Genomic DNA, 18,739 nt, shown 5'->3' on the forward strand with positions numbered 1-18,739 from the left:
ATGTGAGTTAGAATATTAAACCCTAACCTTCCAAGCAACGAAAAAAGACCAAAGCTTTGACCACATGCCCGTTAAAGAACGTGCCAACGACTCATAAATAGTGACTTGGTTAAGGAAACCCATCATAGCCGTAACGAAAGCGAGCCTTCTTAGATAACACGTCCACTCAAAATTTTATTTTTCTCGTTATTATTATATATATATTTTTAAATTATCACAAATTTTAAATTAATTAATTTTTAGTTTTATTTATAATTATTGCAACGTTACAAATTGCGGTTTAAATTCAAATATTTAGTTGGATAATTAGAAGTAAGGAATCTAACTTAACTTTAATTAAAGTAATTAATGTTTATTAGACATTTAGATATGCTTAGATTCTTCACATTAATATATATTTAATTATTATTACTTTTATGTTACAGAATTTAAGCTTATATTAAAATTATACCTAATAAACTTTAAATATTATGCCTAATAAAATTAAATTTTTATTTAATTTGTAAATAAATAAATAAATAATCACAAAATTTTAATTTTTTTTACCATATTTAAAATTTATTGTACATAAAATTAAAATTTCACGAGAATAATTAATAATATATAATAAAAAGTTCGTGATTATTAAATGACTTAAAAAAATGAAAAGGGTAAAATGGAGACAAAAAGTTCGTCCGTTATAGTTCAATATACCTAAATTTGAAAGCTCGGGAACTCCGCAGACACGTTTTAAAATTTTTGAGGAGGATAAATTTGTAATTTAACCAATTTTGAAATATACAAAATTAAAGTAATTTGAAATGAATTTTTTTCTTTTAAAAGGAAAAAGATAAAAAAACGAGGGAGGCGATTGATCAAAATCGCGATATTGTATTTGGTTTTTTACATTAAAACGAATCTCCACCGTTGATTTTATTCTTATGAGAACGGTATCCAATCAGAGTTTGCCACGTGTCCTACTTCCCATCCTCTTCAATACGTCACCAAAACATGTGGGCCCAGGCTGTCCTCTGGGGTAATGACCAAACGTCAATCCACTGTTAACAATTTCCCCTCTCCCTCCTTACAAGTAAAAGACAATTTTCGTTAGTTAACGGCGGAAATCAGACGGCGTTATCCTGGATTCTCTATATAAATAGCTGCTCTCGTCGAAGTGATCTTATTTGTTGTCTCTGAATTTTATTTTTGCCGATATTTGGGCTCTCGCTAACGTAAAACCCGGAACTATAATATCCCAAACTTTCCCTTTCTGAACAATTTTTCCCCCCCTTTTTTTTTGGGATCTTTGGATTTTTGATTCGGACCTTGCTGTTCGCCGCCGGTGGACGCCGGCGAGCGTTCAATTCGGTTCTTGATTGCATTTTGATTCTGCTGTTTGTTTGGAGGTTTTGGCAGAGAATCAGGGAGTGAGAGTTGAGTGAGAGAATGCCTTGTTTGTTGTCAGTGTAACTGCAGAAATTAAGCGCGAAGAGGCTCTGATTGGCGATATTTTAGGGATTTTGATTGCTGTTGCTTTTGGTTGCCATTGCTGTGAGAGTGTGATTAAAGCGAAGATTTCTTGAAACGGAAAATTTTGAGGAAGAAAAGTGGGGAATTCGTCGTTGACAGACGAACAGTGCGGCTGATTTCAGTTCGATTTTCGGTGGATAAGCTTCTGAGGAGCCTAAGAGGTGAGATTCTTGCTGCATTTACTTTACCGTTTTCTTCAATTTGATCGTCTTTCTAAGCAAACAAACAGAGTATTGATTTCTCAGAGAATCTTCTTCTCTAATTCTTTTTTATTTTTTATTTTCCTTCTGATCATTGTTTCATATTCGAGTCCTGTTTTATGGATCCAGAACGTTTCTAATGGTTTCTGTATCCATCCTCTGTAATGTTCTTTCAATTTAGAATCATTCGTCGCCATTTCACTAATCGGTGGTGTTTAACATTTGAATCATTTGATTGATTCTGTCTCTGTGCGTTGATTCCTATAGCCTTAGCACTTACTCTATTTTCCGTTTCTCTTGCTGGATATGAAGAAATTAGATTAGCTTTCTGGAGAAGAGAATTAAAGAGGGAACGATAAACAGCGGAAAGTGTGTAAAAGAGAATTTAATTAGGGTGTCGAAGAGGGGGCCTAAGATGGACAAAGTCTGTAAATCACGGTTGGCTTTTGCTTCGATGAGTCGTTTTCGAATATTAAAGATTGAATTAAATTGATGAACCAAAAGAAAAAAAATATCAACGTCATCTTCTGCTTCTGCTTCTTCTTCTTCTTCTTCCTCTATGTCTCAGTGTTATCCTCTCCATATTCATTGTCTCTCTGTCGTCTCACCCACAGCTTTCAATCTGAAACGATTAATTTTGCGTTCGTTCTTCCTGAATCTCTGCTGTTGTTAATTAATGCATATTTCTCTCTCTTAGTCGCTTTTTTGGATTTCTTGGAGACGGAAGAGCGATGCGATTTGCCCATAGGGAAAAAAGAAAGAGCCAATAGGTTGTCAGAAACTTTGGCATTAACAAATATTTGATTCTTTATTCGGCTTTGTAAGAGTAAAGCAAAGCATGTACCACACTCGGTCTCTCTCAGTCGACTACTTTCAAATTGGCTGTGCCCCCATTTACTTTCCTTTCAATTATCGACTCCCCCTCCCCTCTTGTTCCTATTCTGATCTTTTCTTAGTCGTCTCTGATCCCGAGCAGCCCTTTTCCTTTTTTTCTTCCCTTTTCCTTTCTCCAGGACCCATCTGTTTCCCGCGGATCGATGAACGAATTTATATTTATTTCAGATTCCCCCAGTTTCCTTTTGTCCCATTTAGCCGCGTACCTACTACATAGAAGTTTATATAACCCATCCCTTTCTTTATTTCTTTCTTTAACACTACCTAAGCTATCCAAAAACAGAGAAATCAGTGCTTTACTCAATCGATTTCCTCATGAAAGTTAATTTAAATGATGGTGGAAATCCTCCAATTGGAAACTGTTGTTCTTTACTATTCGAGTATTACATGTCTATCTCAATGTTGGGTAAAGGGAAGGCTTGTTTGTTTTCTTCTCCTCACTCAATACACAAGAGAAAGAGTGAGAGAAACAAAGGGAAAGTCGCCGGATTATGCAATTAATTTTTGGGATTCCTTTTTTTCTTTCATCAATATAGTATCCACTAAACCTCTAGGTGGAACCTACTTGTTTGTTATGTGCAGAGTAAAAAAGGCAAAGTTGAAGGAAAATGTTTACATGCATAGCATGTACGAAACAGACAGACGACGGGGGTGAGGATGGGGCTGCGCGTGGTAGTGGCACGCCTAGTACAAAGGAAGCCGTCAAAAGCCTGACAACACAGGTTCTTAATCCTATACCCTTCTGTCTCTTTTTCTCTGTCTTGCTCCGGCTACATCTTTGTTTTCTCAGTTTCTTTTCCATCTTGTGAAAACAGACAAATCTCGTAATACCCATTAGCCTTGCGATAAATGGGGACCATCTATGCCTTCTTTTCACCAATATGAACGTGCCTAATGTTTATTATTTCTTTTCAAATCTTTTTTAAGATCAGATTTAGGTAGGAAAGTGTTAGCGTTTGTGCTTTCTTACGACGCGCTCTAACGTTTTTGTCCTTGAGCACTTCCTAGTTATTACGTTTTTGTTTTGTCATTTAGAAGCCAGTGATTCTTTTAACAGATTACCAAAATTTTGTCCCGATGGCTCACAACTTTCTAGTCCACGTAGCTTTCATAGGGACACGTCGTATCAGAAATCTGACTTTGCTGACCTGCAGCTCTTCTTGGCTCCCCCGGTTACCGATAGAATAAAGATTCTTGTTTGATAGAATAAAGATTTTTGTTTTTTGTTTTTCTCTTAATAGTTTCTATTCCCAAATGATCAAAGTAGTACATGCGCTTATCGAGAAGATCCCCATTCACCCACCTCCAGCCTTCCTTCGAGTACGAATTGGTTTGCTTGCTTTTCACTCGGGCAATTATTAAGTGGTAATCTGATTTTCATGCCTCAGGTCATGGGGTGAAATGTTCGTAATTACACATCTCTACGGTACTATGATATTGTTCACTTTTATCATAAGTTCACATTGTTTTGCTTTGGGCCACATATCAATGGAGATATATTCCCTACTTTTAAACTCATGATCATTCCCTTAATTAGTCAATTTGTTACTCCCTCCCAACCATCCTCAACATGAAAGATAGTGGTTCATCAAGTATAGCCTGTTTTGCTGGATTAACTTTCTTACCACTAGATAATTTCATTTAGGAGATGAAATATTGGAACGGTGCAACCTTACCATCAGCTACTGTTATTTAGTTACGGAAATTATGAGCAGGGAAATTTTGCAAAATTTTTTTTGAAGTTTGCGCTCATAATAGTATATATGCCAACAACACCCATTTTGGGATTGGGTCTTAGTATAAGTAAGGATGACTGGTCCAGTCTGTCTTGGAAATGTGATTTTGCCAAGAAATAGTGGCAGCACATTTTGTGTCAAGTAGCGGTGGGGTCATCGACATATTCACTTCGGAATAGACAAGACGCATTTTAAGAAAGGACAGCCCAATGACCGCCTGAATGTGACCCACCATTGAATTTTTGTCGACGCACTGTTTTTCAAAAGTATTGCATCTTAGCCAAACCCTTTCTTTGCAGGATGAGCAACCACTTGATTGGCAATAAGAAGTTAATAAGACCTTTTTATTTTATTGATTGTTTAGGAATTTCAATTCTTATGACATGTGATATTATTTCTATTCTTAAATACCATAGGAAAATATCTTCCAAAATAACTCTTCAAGTTGTAGAATCCACTTTCCTGAAACACCATTCAGCATGCTCCACGTAATTCAAAAGTGGATGTGTCTCTCACCAAGGAAAAAAAATGTTCAATTTCATGCGTATTTATTGATTCACAATGGCCGAACTGTACACTTCACTCCATTATTAATATAGTGACATGCATTGGATACGATATACAGCCTAATATTCAGGTTAAAAGGAAAAAAAAAAAAAAAATAGGTATTATGTGTTGTGTGAAAAGCAGGGTTCGAACTTTAGCATAAAATTTCATGATTTTGCTTTGAACTTTTTTAAGAATTCTCCTACCAATAGAATGTTCCTTACTTATAAACCTACTATCATTCCCTAAGTAATCAAAGTAGCACTCTCTCCCCTTAATACTCAGTATTAAGATCCTTATTCTAACTGTTGATAGCTACATTCTACAGATTAAGGACATGGCGTTGAAATTCTCCGGTGCTTACAGACAGTGCAAACCCTGCACAGGCTCCAGTAGCTATAAGAAAGGACAGCGACCTTACCCAGATTTTGACACTGCTTCAGAAGGGGTTCCATACCCCTACATAGGAGGGGCAAGTGCAAGCTCAACCCCTGCCTGGGACTTCCCTCGTGTTAATCGCCACCCACATACCAGATCTGACTCTAGATTTAAAGGGGTCTTCCGAGGAGATCAGACTCCTGGAGCCGATTCCTCCATATCAGCATGTGATGTGGTGCTCGAGGATGAGGATGAGTCGAAAGAGTGGATGGCACAGGTGGAGCCTGGTGTTCACATCACTTTTGTGTCCCTACCCAATGGAGGCAATGATTTAAAACGAATTCGTTTCAAGTAAGATGAATAGTAAATGCTTAACGCTGTCGGTTCCTCTGTCTAAATTAATATCTTCTTTAAGCAAAGTTAACATTAGTTTTCTTTTTTCTCCTTCTTGAAGTCGAGAAATGTTTAACAAATGGCAAGCTCAGCGTTGGTGGGGCGAGAACTATGACAGAATAACGGAGCTCTATAATGTCCAGAGATTCAACCAGCAAGCTCTTCATACGCCACCAAGAACTGAGGACGGGGTAAGTCCTCCAGGACCTTTGCTCCTGACTCTATTTCTCCCATTAAAATGATGCAAGAGTAAATGTTTCAAGGACTCTTTGTTGTGCATTCTGATTGCTAGACCTGTAGAAACTATTGGATTTTTTGGAATGAAAACCTAGGTAGGTAGGTAGAAGGGTATTTATAATAAAGCCTCGACTGTTTATTTCTAAAATATCTAACCATTTATTTCTAAAATACCTAAATCATTTTCCTAAAATACATAGACAATTAGCTGAACTAGTGATGATATTTTAACCGTGCATGTTTAATATTTTCTGATAATTCTGTAAATGTTCACAATCTTCAGAGGGATTCTTCTTACTCAAAGATGGGAAGGGATAGTCCGATGACTTCAGGGAACAAAGATTGGACGCCAAGAAACTACAAACCTTCTGGGAGTAAAGGATTTCCATCTGACCAGCATTTTGACCAAGGAAGCAGCCACCATTATGCAGGTTCAAGTGCCTATCCAGCAGGTAGCGCGAAAGGCGACATGTCGTCTATGGAAGCATCACGCACAACTACCTCTTCTAGAGACGAACCTTCAATTTCCATTAGCAATGCAAGCGACATCGAGGCGGAGTGGGTCGAGGAAGATGATCCCGGGGTCTATATAACTATCAGGCAGCTTGTTGATGGCACTAGAGAGCTTCGTCGTGTCAGATTCAGGTAATTAACATCTACATTCATTTGCTTCCTCCATAGTAATGTTTTATATATACTGAAGATGGATTGACATTGTTCGACTCGATATGAACAGCCGTGAAAAGTTCGGGGAAATGAACGCGAAGCAATGGTGGGATGAGAACAGGGAGAGGATCCAAGCTCAATACCTTTAACTTAATTATTCATGTTCCAAAAATTTTGTCTTTAGAATGTAATATTCAACAAAAAGCCATCAGCTGGATATAGAGTTCTTTTGCTAAGGAAATTTACTCACCACCAGCAGCAACATATACAAAACCAAGTTTCTGATTTTCCTATCAGAATTCTGCAAGCCATTCTTTTATTTTCTTCCAAGGCTATATATTTTTATTTACCCTCCTCTTTAAATAGTCTTTATACAATCTATTATTATCATTTTTTTTACCAGACAGGTGTAAAAATGGATCAGCTCGGGTTTTCTCTAGAATTGACTCGGCTTGACCTGGATAGGTTTCGCTTAAAATGAAATGAAATCGACTACCCTGGTCAATCATATACCTCCTGTCCTTCACCTCTTTCTATTATCCCATCTGGTATCAGGATAGGCAGCTAAAATACACACGTTCTAGTGAATAAGATAGTTGTCGTCCTTGTGAATTTCCCACGTTCTAGTGGACCTGCGTTAAATACATCTAAGGTTGTTGTACGTTCTTTGCTTACACTAGAAGAAGGCAAAACCCACTCTTATTTCTTCTTTTTTAGAACCAAGTCCTTGAAGACATAATAACAATTATGTTAATTCATCGAGTTCAAGCTTAGAATCTCTTGTTTGTTATCTAATAGGATTTTCCGTCTTAATACTCTATCCGAGAGTTATCAAGATTTATATAATCTGAAGCGCTATTAGATAAGGCAAGGCAAGTTGGATCTTATTTTCAACCAAAACCAAAGTCGATTGTATACCACGAAGTTTCTTTTCGTGAGCAAGAAGAGAAACTTGGATGTACGTAGGCAAAATTGTCCCAAAATTAACCAAGATATATAGCAATAGAAGCTATTTTGAGACCAACCTCCCCTTTCTTTCGTGGAATCTCAGCTTGACACGGAGGGCGATCTGTGCAGTTCATGATCGATGGAAAAACCAAACATGGAAGACGAGAAGCTTGCTCACTCTACTTGGAAGAACAAGAAGAAAGATAAAGCCTTGAAGAGGGAAATGACTGATAATTCTTTTATTTCATTACGCAAACACAGTTTATAGCAAACATAAGAACAAAAACAGACAGTCAGCGGGGCATTTATTACATATAGTCCCCAAGGGAAGAGTTGCATACGATTCTTCGAAGAACAAAAACATACACACACCATAAGGACGATAACGAGAGGGAGGAAGGGCGGTCATCCTGCTACCTTCCTGGGGTAATTACTGCCATGTTGAATCTCTTGAGCGGGCCTTATTAACAGATCGCTAGACGAACCGTTCCAACGGACACCCGCTTTCATTGGCCGAAGAAGCTGCCCGATAGATGGCTTGCGAGGGGCAATTGTCATGTTTGCCAACTTTTGGCCTGTATCGGAAACTCCACGCACATTATTTCCCCTGTAGATAGAGTCTGCAATATGCAAATATAAACCACTTCTTCCATAAACTAATCTTGGTCAATAATTGAGGTAATGCAACAGAAACCAAGGAACTTACTGGTAGGGCTATTCCTCACAGGCGGTCGGTACTTTGGTAGTCTAGCTGTGCTCTTCATAATTGTATCACTCTTATTTGCATCCTAAGAAAAAGATGAAAAAGGTGAAACGATGTTAGTTTAGGTGAGCATGTTTATTTTGGGTGGCCGGGGAGAGGGGGCGGGCGATACTTACCGGGTTCACCAAATCCAACTTCCTCTGCACACCTGCAAGATGGTTTTGATGATTCAGAAATCGAGCTAATCTAAGTGTCTATATAATGTTAGGGCATGCATGTTTGAAAGTGGTTAGAAATAGTTAAAATCAAAATTTTCTACCGAACATGCATTTAATTATTCAAAATCCTTTTAATGTTTGGTTTTTACACTTCTTAAAACTTGTTTACATACTATCTAAATCCATTTTGAGGTGATTATAAACCTCACAAAAATGATCTTAACCATCTCAAAATACACCGGGACATGCCCGCTAATAAATACACTACCTGTGCTCAACAACTCGGGCAACTTAGGAGAGGAGAAAGTACCAGCGATTCTTGAATCAGATAAAGCCACAGGATATTTCTTAGCAGTCTGTTGCTCCAGCAAATTCTTTGTTCCAGCTGTGATAGTGAAGAACACATCAAAAGTTGTCCAACCAAGCAATGTTTTTAGCTTACCATGTTCAAAACCAGGGAGGAGCTGAAATAAACATACCAGAAGGAGGGGTCCGAGCAAATGGCGCTCTAGCACGAAGAGACGGTGGAACATAGTAGCAACTCTGCCACACATTAAAATAAAACAATCTTAAATGAAATTATACACATTTATTGATTTACAAGATGAAAAATAAAGGACTACCTGGAAGAAGGGATGTTGGAGGGCTTCCATAGCTGTTGGTCTCTTGGATGGATCCCATGAACAAAGTGACTGCAGACAAAAAAAATATATATATATAGGAACATGCATTAATCAAATGAACGCATGGTGCTTCACCGTGTTTAAGCATTAACCGGTTCAGACCAAATAGTTTCAATGGCCATCTATTTGTACTTACTGCAATAAGATTGACTGCATCATCACTCGCTGAAGGAATAACAACGGAGAGATGAACTCGATTAAACTGCAAATGTGAAACAAGAAAATACATAAAATATACACATATATGACATGGTTATTTGAACCAAAAGAGGACAAAGGAGACCGACCTGCGGGTATTGATAATTGATATTCCTGGCAAGACAGAGCCCATCAGACCATGTATCCATAGTTGGAGTGCCAAGTATACTGCAAATTTTGTAGATTTGGTCTGGTTCGCTGCATGAAACAAATATAGAAAACTCTTCATATTAGATGACAATTTCAACTGTCGTCAAATGACTACCCCGTCTGGCCTAGCTTTCATTTTTGTTTTATAATTTTACCAAAATCTGTTGCAGGCATGGTTCAAATATAGAATCACAGACAAAGGAGACCATGAGTTTCACACAAAATCTCCTCACAAGACTACATGATAAAGATTAGATTTTGAAAGAAAAATAGCAGGGATGCAAACGAAAACAAAGCTTGCACATTCAACTATTTACAGAGTTCGTAATTATCAAACTACTACATTACTAATAATAAAAGTACAAAACACAAGAAATAAAACAAATACCAACGTTTGCTATTATAGGGAACTAGGTGAAAGAAGGCCATAAAGTAAAATAAAAGATCATGACAAGTAGATCCCCACTAATTATTTTTATGCAAATAATATTGACAAGAAACAAATGGAAGGGCAGTTTGTAAGGAAATACGTGAACCCAAGCACCAGCAATTTCTTAAAAAAATCAAGACATTAGTATTTTTGGCTTGGCACTAATAATTGTTTATGCATAAAGCATAAACAAGTAATAAGTGAATGTGTATGAGCTCACCTTGCTCCAGGAAAAAGTGGACGAAGAGTAAACAACTCTGCCATTATAGCACCCATTGCCCACATATCTGCAAAAAGTAAAGTAGTAAGCATGTATTAGATTAAGCTTTAACGGGGTTGGAGCAACTTAAAAGTTCAGTCGATTCCTCACCAACTTTAGGACCATAAAGGTAGGACTGAAGTAGCACCTCTGGAGCTCTATACCTGAGACTCAAGATTAAATGTTACTACGTGGAATCACTGCAATCACTGCAATAAAATGCAACAGCATCTATAACAGGAAAGAGATGAGATGCACTTACCATCGAATTGAAACATACTCAGTATAGGGTGGTAGTGCACTAGTTTCACGAGCAAGCCCAAAATCAGCAAGTTTTATCAAGTCTTTAGCAACTAATAAATTTTCTGGGAAAGGAAAAAAAGTTGAGTTAAATAAATCGAAATAAAAAAGGGGGGAGGAAAAAAAAAAAAAAAATATATATATATATATATATATAAAGTGTTAATATGAAACAACGAGAGTAAACTATGAAATAAAGAACAAATACAAACACCATGCTCACAAAAGAGAACTTATATAAAAATATCCCATAAATGCATTTTCACATAACGTTTATCACATGAAAATACATCCCGCATAACAAAAACTCAACATACTCTAAAAGGTCAAAAGACCCTTAAGAAATAAGTCAGATTCAAAATGATATTAGCAGATAGTCTATGGAACCCAATTAAGTGCATTATACTAGACACAAAAACAAGTGAGGTACCTGGTTTAAGGTCACGGTGAAAATAACCTCGCTGATGCATGTAGGCAAGACCTTGAAAAACTTGAAAGCACCAATTTCTCACTTCAGCTTCTGAGAAGAGTTTTTCCTTATCCTTCATAAGTTGATAGAGACTGCAATCCTGAACATAAAATTTTTGTTGAGTTAGGACAAGAATAATTTTTTAACATAAAATATGTACCAAGTTGAAAAAATGGCACCACTAACCATGTATTCAAATACGAAGTACAAAATATTGTTTTCCCTGATAACTTCCTTCAGCTTAACAATATTTGGATGATTCATCTTCCGCAGTGACTGTGATGTTCAGATTGCAAGAAAATGAATTAACTTCAGGATAAGGAAAGAAAAACAAGGCAATCAGATAAAGAAAAAAAAAATGAAGGATGCATTACCTTCACTTCTCTCAGATTGACGCACTCCTCCCATGTGTAATATTTTTTCTTCATTTTCTTAATTGCAACCTGTTGATTTAAGGAAGAAGATCGCAAAGTGAAACTAATTGTTGAACAATTTTTCTCAAGATATAAACGCAGAGAGACATCAGCAGATGCTTACAGCTTCCCCAGTTTGCTTATTGATAGCTCGCCAGACACTTCCAAAAGTACCATCACCAACTTCCTTGATTAGCATATACCTTAAAATGGTAATAAAATTGATAAACATAAGTTACACATGCACAATTAAGAAAATAGCACAACAAAATGAGAAAAATAATGATAAAGCTAGGGGAAGAAGCTAACCTCTCCATTTTTTTCGCAGAAGCACAAAGAAAACCTCCTTTATTCAAAAGTATAGAAACTTGAAAATGATAACTTGCATCTAATCTTTGTATAATGACTAAGTAAACAACCGTCTTGCACTGATATAACAAAAGCCACCACTAATTTTCCTTGGTGAAGTGCAAAAGCACAAAACCAGAAAAATTCTGATGTGCAGGCTGTGCAGCTTTATTCATTAAAAAATCCGCAGATTCGACTTCAAGAGAGGAACAATATAGCAGTATATGACAAACACCACTGAACATGTTGAACCTTGAGAATAAATGTCCAAACCAACTGAGCAGTTGGAAATACCAGATGATTACAATATTAACTTGAAGCTATCTCACAATTCAACTTTGAGATTGAAGATATATCCTCCAGTAAAAAAGATCATGACTCTCTAAACATCACCAGTCCGGAACAAGTGTAAAGAACGAATAACAACCAGCAGAGGTCAATGTGATAGTCTTCACTTTAGGTAGTTGTGAAAACAAGCTTTGATGTTTCATTAACAGAACTCAGCTCTGTAGAAAAAAGGACTGAGGTTAGAGTTGCATGCAACAAATTTAAAAAAAGAAAGAAGAAGAAGAAGTAACACAAAGAAAGTGCACGTTACATCATACCCCTGAAGAAGTCTCCCCTAGAAAATCACCCTGATGCTTCATCAACAACGCTCTGCATCCAAAATAAGAAATTCAATAAATACGAAAAGTGAAACTGGATATTAAAATTCACCAAAACATTAAGTATAAAAAATAGTCCATACTTGAACAGTTGCACTAACGATCCAACACCTATCTCATAAAGTAATTTCATTACGCCTCTTGTGCTGATCATTTAGAAGAACTTGACCACTAAGTGCAATTGACAAAGGAAACCAAAAGAAAATCTCCAACGACAAGGAAACGCCAATCAAGCACTTCCTGGAAAGAGCAAACTCGATGCTGGAAGGAATTTGTCCAAATAGAAGCAAGCTCCATATCTTGAGAAAATATAAAAAGCCCTTTATATCCAAGCCCTCAAAGACCTGATATTACACATTAGCACCAAAGCATTAGAATAAATATTCACGGAAGAAATCATGAACAAAGTCAGTCTAATTTATCAAATGAGCAAAAAAAGGTGGATATAATGCCCACAAGGCTGCAATTTATCAGACCCAAAAGATCATGCAGCAAGTGCCGGATACCCAAATCTGATCACAATATACAAACTATTGATACAGTAAAACCAAGAGGCAAAACATATTAGAGAAGAACAATTATGCAAATGCTAACAACTCCAGCAAGGTCAGTTCAATCACGTATCAAGGAAGACCCCAATCAATAACCAATATTAGAATCAGGCATTTCGAGCTAATCCAGGCAAAGACCCTAACCCACCCACCGATTAGTCGTTAAGAATTCCTATTCACAAATAAGCAAGCACAGAAACAGCAACACGCAACGATCCCGTCTAAGAAAATTCTTTACAATCAGTGCGCAGACAAAATCCCACAAGATTTGCGGAATGAAATAAAGATAAAACCCTAAATCACCAACCAACCAGTCAACACGCTTCAAATTCACGAATAAGCAAGCGAAACAAACATCACAGCGCCACAAACTCACACCCAATGAGAATTTGTTCAATCAATAGAAAAACAAATCCGCACAAGATCGCCGGGCATGAATCAGCCATATGCCCACACACCAAAATTAAACGAGAAACAAATAAATCCAAGGGCCCAAACTCCGAAAACGATCAATTAATCCGTCAATCGAAGCACATCATAAATCAAACAAATAGTGGGGAAAATGACCTCTAGATAGATTCACAAGAACATAGACAGAAATCGAATTAAATCGATAACGAAAAATGAAGAATCATAACCTCCGTCGGCAAGAACGGGAAGAATTGGGATCCAGAGCTTCCCTCAACGCTCTCCTTTCCCCTCAAATCTTCTCAACACCACGAAGAAACCAGACGGATTCCCAAATACCCCAAAAACCAAGAGATCTTTTCTGCGTGCCAACCAAGGTAAAGATACCTAATTTCCCATCATGACCCACACCGATGCCTATTTATATACCTAGGGTTTCTATTCTCTACGGGCAAGCCCACTTATTTTCAATCTGCTCACGGATTTCGACCGCAATGATCTCCTGGCTCAAGCCACTTGGCAGCTCCTGATTGGTCCTCCTTATATTAAATCATTAATTAATTGTTATTATTTCCCCGATATTTATTTATTTATTTATTTATTTATTTATTTATCCTTTTTTACCCTTTTGAATTCTTGTACGACCAAAATTCCTTTCCCTAACGGTGATGGATAGTTCGGTTGTCAACGCGGTAAAGTATATTTAATTGGAATTTTGATTAAACCAAATTAATTAATATTTATATATAATTACGATTTTAGCCTTCAAACTTTAATAAATTACATTAAATAGCTCCTTAAATTTTAAAATATTTAATATAATTTTTTAGTTTTTAATTTACAAAAATCATTTAAGAGTTATTAATGGTTCAATTGATTAAGCTCTTCTAATTAAAGGTGCACATGGCTTGGGTTCGGTTCGGTTAGAAAAATTGCTTGGGTTCGGTTCGGTTCGGTTAGAAAAATCTTTTGGACCAACTTCTGGTAGGTTGGGTTGGTGAACGGAACAATTCGATAGAGTTCACAATCCCACCTTCAATTTTCGGAATGGGTTGGGTTGGGAGGTCGAGTTATTTCTTTAAAATTATGTTTATCCACCACTAGCAGATATTGTCATCTTTTGGGCTTTCCCTCAAGGCTTTAAAACGTGTCTACTAGGGGAATGTTTACACACCCTTATAAATGGTAGTTTGTTCTCCTCCCCAACCCACATGGGACATCACAATCCACCCCCTTCGGGACCTAGCATCCTTGCTGGCACTCTTTCCTTCCTCCAATTGATGTGGGACCGACCCCAAATCTACCCCCTTTGGGGCCCAGCGTCCATCCTGACACACCGCCTTATGTCTACCCACCTTCGGGGAACAGCGAGAAGACTGACACATCGTCCAGTGTATGGCTCTGATACCATTTGTAACGCCCCAGATCCACCGCTAGCAAATATTGTCCTCTTTGGGCTTTTCCTTCCAGGCTTCCCCATATCCACAGCTAGTAGACGCATTTTAAAGCCTTGCCCAAAGAGGACAATATTTGCTCGCAGTAGATCTGGGCTGTTACAATTTAGTTCCGTTGTAACACTATTTTTCAGATTGGTCAGGCTGACCGAAACATGTTAACTGAAAACCCGACCCAATTTTTTGGGTTTTTCAAAATCAACCCAACCCAAATCGAAAAAAAAAAAAAAAAAAATCTAACCCAACCAACCAACCCTTTTGGATTGAATAGTTCGAGTGGATCCAATTATCAGATCATATAATCACCGCAACACTCTGAATCTTTTACATAATATCGTTGTTGAATTAAAACAACGAGTATTCCAAAATTATATTTTTGATCCTATTATTTCATTTTAATATCAAATTTTGATTTCAATCGATCTACCAATATTAAATTAAAAATCATTTTAACGTCCAAACAGGCTCGTTAATATAAAAATATTGGTAGGAAAAAATATAAAATATGTTTAAATAGATGTTAGGTAGAGAATAAAATGGGAAGATAAAAAGGTTGGCTACGAGAATCTTTAAATATGATTGGTGGAAGCAAGGGAATGTTGCTTTGAATATGTATGAGATATTGTTATTGATAAGGATGTTGAATAAAAATATAATTATTTCTCCAAATCTTTTCTTTATTTTATTCCAAAATTATATTATACCTAACATTAAAAATGTGATTCATAAGTAAATAATGGACACATAAATGAACTGGGAATACTTAAAAAATTGATAATTATGAAACGAAAGTCCCACATCGACTAATTTAAGGAATGACTATGAGTTTATAATTAAGGAATACTATCTCCATTGGTGTGATGCTGGAAAGCCCTAAACTTAGCCATTGTGGAGAATATGCTCAATAGGGGAGTTTATGCTCAAGTGGACAATATCATGCCATTGTGGAGAGTTGTGGTATCAGAATCATGCCCTAAACTTAGCCAGNGAACAAAACATTCTTCATAAGGGTGTGGAAACTTCTCCCTAGCAGACAACATTTTCAAAACCTTGAGGGAAAGCCCAAAAGGGAAAACTCAAAGAGGACAATATCTGCTAGGGGTGACTTGGGCTGTTATAAATGGTATTAGAGCCAGACATCGGGCGATGTGCCAGTGAGGAGGCTGAGCTCCGAAGGGGAGGANTATCTCCATTGGTGTGATGCTGGAAAGCCCTAAACTTAGCCATTGTGGAGAATATGCTCAATAGGGGAGTTTATGCTCAAGTGGACAATATCATGCCATTGTGGAGAGTTGTGGTATCAGAATCATGCCCTAAACTTAGCCAGGGAGCTTATGCTCAAAATGGACAATATCATACCATTGTGGAGAGTCATGTTCATGCCCTGCCCTAAACTTAGACATGTTAATAGGGAGCTTATGCTCTTAGCCCCTAAAGTGGACAATATCATACCATTGTGGAGAGTCGTGTTCATCTAATATGGTATCAGAACCATGCCCTAAACTTAGCCAGGGGTGGTCCATCGGCTAATTTAGGTGGAATGAGGCCTCCTTATGGGGAAGGCCAAGCCCCGAACTTACACTCAAATTGGACAATATCATACTATTATGGAGATTCCTAATTGTTCATTTTTTTTATTTGTTTTTTTTTGGATTTATTGATATTTTTTTAATAATTTTTTCTTTATTAATTTTGTGTGCCATTCGTTTGGTATCTTTTTTAAAAAATTCCATTCAAGGAATTTCAAATATATTTTAAATGGGACAAAAGAAAAAAAAAAGGAATCTAATAATTATTTTTTTATTAAAAAAAAAAAAGTCACTAACTTGATTGAAAATTCAAATATTCAAATCGAATATTGATAGGTGAATTGAACATTAGAAATATCGAATAAATTTAATTAAAGTTTAAATATTCTAAATAAGTGAAGATTTGAAAATTAAAAAAAGAAATATTAAAGCTTAATTTAATTTTACAAAAAAAAAAAAAAAATCATAAAATAATAATGGTTCAAGGGTAAATTTGTAATTTAATGCATTAGTTATCGACGTCAAAGAATCTCCGCCCCACAAATTGTGGACAAAATGCAATTTCTGTGAATATTCAAAAGAGTAAATGACAAATATAATTACACGTGTCATATTTTGCGATTTTTTAGCTTAATTATTTAAATACTTTTGAAATTATATATTTGGTATAAAATATCAACTAAAAAATTAAAATTAAAAAAAATATATTTTTTTGTTTTAAAAATAATCACAAAATTTAATTTTAAAAATTAAAAAATGACAAAATTTGAGATAAAATTGAGATTTTGGGTTGGCATAAAGATTCAATATAGAAAATTTCCAACGCTAAAACGGCGTCGTACGGTGCCCATTGGTCGAACAATTATTGGAAAATGCCAATTTAATGGAGTGGTTGGCTACAGGCGGCCATTCTAGAACGGCGAAAAATTAGTCGAAGTTCGTGTTTGTGGCGACCACACGTCTGAACTTGCTCCTTCTCTCTTCTTCGCTGCGATTTTCCGGCGTCAATCACTCGAAGAGATTCACTTTCTTCGGTATTTTATCTCATTTCAAACGCTTCGGGTTTCTCTTTTCTTGATTTTTCCATGTTTTTCGATGTTAATTTTGTGCTTTCTTCATTTTTCAAGCTGAAGGAAAATCCAATTTGTAGGGCTTCGTATGATCAGATATTAGTGTTCCGAATTCTCCTGCTTATGAAATTTCAGTGTGTGTGTTTTTATGTCGTCGCCATGATTGTCTTGAAATTTTGTACGAATTACTCTCTCGCTGCGGGCGGTTGATGTGATTGATTTTACGGCTGGAGAAATTCGTCCGGCTTTCTTCCTGTTCGTGCCGACGGTACATGCTATTGAGTTGTTTAGATCTTGTATTCTGTGGTTGGTTTGTTATTTGAAAGGTTTAATTGGAGCATAAGGTTTTCAAAATCTTCTATCATCCAGGAGTTTGTTTGCGCGGAGTTCCTTGTTTGGTTGTAAGCTATAGATTATTTATTGGTCACCATTTATAGTTGTCAATTTCTCTTTGACTTCGTCCTTTTTTTCTGGACTCTGGTTGTCGAAGATTGACGTGACGGAGAATCGACTTTATGATGTGTTTTTCTGTTTGAACGAGTTTGATTCAGCACTGGCCTCGTGAGGGTGGGTGTACCTCGAAATTTAAAACCATGTAATTCTAATATCTAATGTATGAGGAAGAACAAACTACCTTTTGTTGGCCTTTTGGAATTGGGGCGTGTGAAATAAGTAGCGACTTGGGGAAGGGGAAATAGGATCAAACTACAAAGTAAGGGGAAGTTTAGTATGTATGTGTGAGATCCCACATCGATTGGGGAGGGGAACAAAACATTCTTCATAAGGGTGTGGAAACTTCTCCCTAGCAGACAACATTTTCAAAACCTTGAGGGAAAGCCCAAAAGGGAAAACTCAAAGAGGACAATATCTGCTAGGGGTGACTTGGGCTGTTATAAATGGTATTAGAGCCAGACATCGGGCGATGTGCCAGTGAGGAGGCTGAGCTCCGAAGGGGAGGATGTGTTGAGATATATTATTTATGGAATATATCCTAGATATTATATCTTAATATTCTTCAATTTATGGTTAGATTTATAGTATATTTTATTTATTTACCAGATTTAGTTAGATATATATTTTTTTTCTATTTTTAGGTATTAGTTGATAGTTTGTATCCTATTTAAACGTGGTAAACATGAATGAAGATCATACTTTCGATCCCAATTCTATTTCTATTTCTCATTCTTAACAGGATGGATTGGAGGGTCTCCACGTAGATCGAAGAAGGGAACGAGTGCCTGCGAGGACGCTGGGCCTTGAAGCAGGGGGGAGGGGGGTGGACACAAGGTGGTGTGCCAGCAAGGACGTTGGCCCCAAAGGAGGGATGGATTGGAGGGTCCCACATCACATCAATTGAAGAAGGGAACGAGTGAAGGGGGGGGGG

The 18,739-nt window shown here is 36.8% G+C and overlaps 3 protein-coding genes across 6 annotated transcripts in view; 2 read left to right on the forward strand and 1 right to left on the reverse strand.

The window, feature by feature from the left end:
- Window positions 1–1,178: 1,178 nt before the first annotated feature.
- Window positions 1,179–6,870, forward strand: LOC111809844 (protein BREVIS RADIX-like). Of its 2 annotated transcripts, XM_023696282.1 has the most exons (6): window positions 1,179–1,670; window positions 3,186–3,325; window positions 5,214–5,614; window positions 5,718–5,847; window positions 6,177–6,538; window positions 6,630–6,870. In XM_023696282.1, the coding sequence occupies exons 2-6, from the start codon at window positions 3,212–3,214 to the stop codon at window positions 6,706–6,708; spliced, it is 1,086 nt and encodes a 361-aa protein (XP_023552050.1). In that variant the 5' UTR covers window positions 1,179–1,670; window positions 3,186–3,211; the 3' UTR covers window positions 6,709–6,870. The 2 variants fall into 2 exon arrangements, with proteins under 2 accessions (XP_023552050.1, XP_023552052.1); XM_023696284.1 differs by lacking the exon at window positions 1,179–1,670 and having other exon boundaries at window positions 3,208–3,325; window positions 5,201–5,614.
- An 848-nt stretch (window positions 6,871–7,718) lies between these two features.
- On the reverse strand, window positions 7,719–13,732 carry LOC111810007 (cyclin-dependent kinase F-4-like). Of its 2 annotated transcripts, none has more exons than XM_023696537.1 (19): window positions 13,533–13,732; window positions 12,427–12,687; window positions 12,284–12,335; window positions 11,640–12,184; window positions 11,455–11,533; window positions 11,292–11,360; window positions 11,104–11,193; window positions 10,879–11,017; window positions 10,411–10,513; window positions 10,260–10,312; window positions 10,110–10,176; window positions 9,399–9,507; window positions 9,248–9,313; window positions 9,052–9,120; window positions 8,908–8,971; window positions 8,739–8,813; window positions 8,387–8,418; window positions 8,214–8,295; window positions 7,719–8,127 (listed from the first exon to the last, which is right to left on the reverse strand). In XM_023696537.1, exons 4-19 carry the CDS (start codon window positions 11,645–11,647, stop codon window positions 7,913–7,915), a joined length of 1,320 nt encoding a protein of 439 aa, XP_023552305.1. In that variant the 5' UTR covers window positions 11,648–12,184; window positions 12,284–12,335; window positions 12,427–12,687; window positions 13,533–13,732; the 3' UTR covers window positions 7,719–7,912. The 2 variants fall into 2 exon arrangements, with proteins under 2 accessions (XP_023552305.1, XP_023552304.1); XM_023696536.1 differs by having other exon boundaries at window positions 8,697–8,813.
- Window positions 13,733–17,167: 3,435 nt separating this feature from the next.
- The window catches only part of LOC111810249, a 4,667-nt gene continuing 3,095 nt past the window's right edge, over window positions 17,168–18,739 (forward strand). The window contains exons 1-2 of one of the 2 annotated variants that reach the window (XM_023696903.1): window positions 17,174–17,319; window positions 17,413–17,623. The gene's annotated coding sequence lies outside the window, so the exon portion shown is untranslated. Of the gene's footprint in view, window positions 17,320–17,412; window positions 17,624–18,739 lie in introns of both variants that reach the window. The other variant, XM_023696902.1, reaches the window with a different exon arrangement.

This window comes from Cucurbita pepo, chromosome LG14 (assembly GCF_002806865.2).
Source record: "Cucurbita pepo subsp. pepo cultivar mu-cu-16 chromosome LG14, ASM280686v2, whole genome shotgun sequence".
Classification (NCBI taxonomy): domain Eukaryota; kingdom Viridiplantae; phylum Streptophyta; class Magnoliopsida; order Cucurbitales; family Cucurbitaceae; genus Cucurbita; species Cucurbita pepo.

Bases quoted from the DNA above. Each gene is read 5' to 3' on its own strand.
- LOC111809844 (XM_023696282.1), top strand. From the start codon at position 3,212: ATGTTTACATGCATAGCATGTACGAAACAGACAGACGACGGGGGTGAG. The intron at 3,326-5,213 runs GTTCTTAATCCT...TACATTCTACAG, and splicing joins TCAAAAGCCTGACAACACAG to ATTAAGGACATGGCGTTGAA. The intron at 5,615-5,717 runs GTAAGATGAATA...TCCTTCTTGAAG, and splicing joins TTAAAACGAATTCGTTTCAA to TCGAGAAATGTTTAACAAAT.
- LOC111810007 (XM_023696536.1), bottom strand. The intron at 10,313-10,410 runs GTAAGTGCATCT...CTTGAGTCTCAG, and splicing joins GAGTATGTTTCAATTCGATG to GTATAGAGCTCCAGAGGTGC. The intron at 10,177-10,259 runs GTGAGGAATCGA...TACTTTTTGCAG, and splicing joins CCTTTATGGTCCTAAAGTTG to ATATGTGGGCAATGGGTGCT.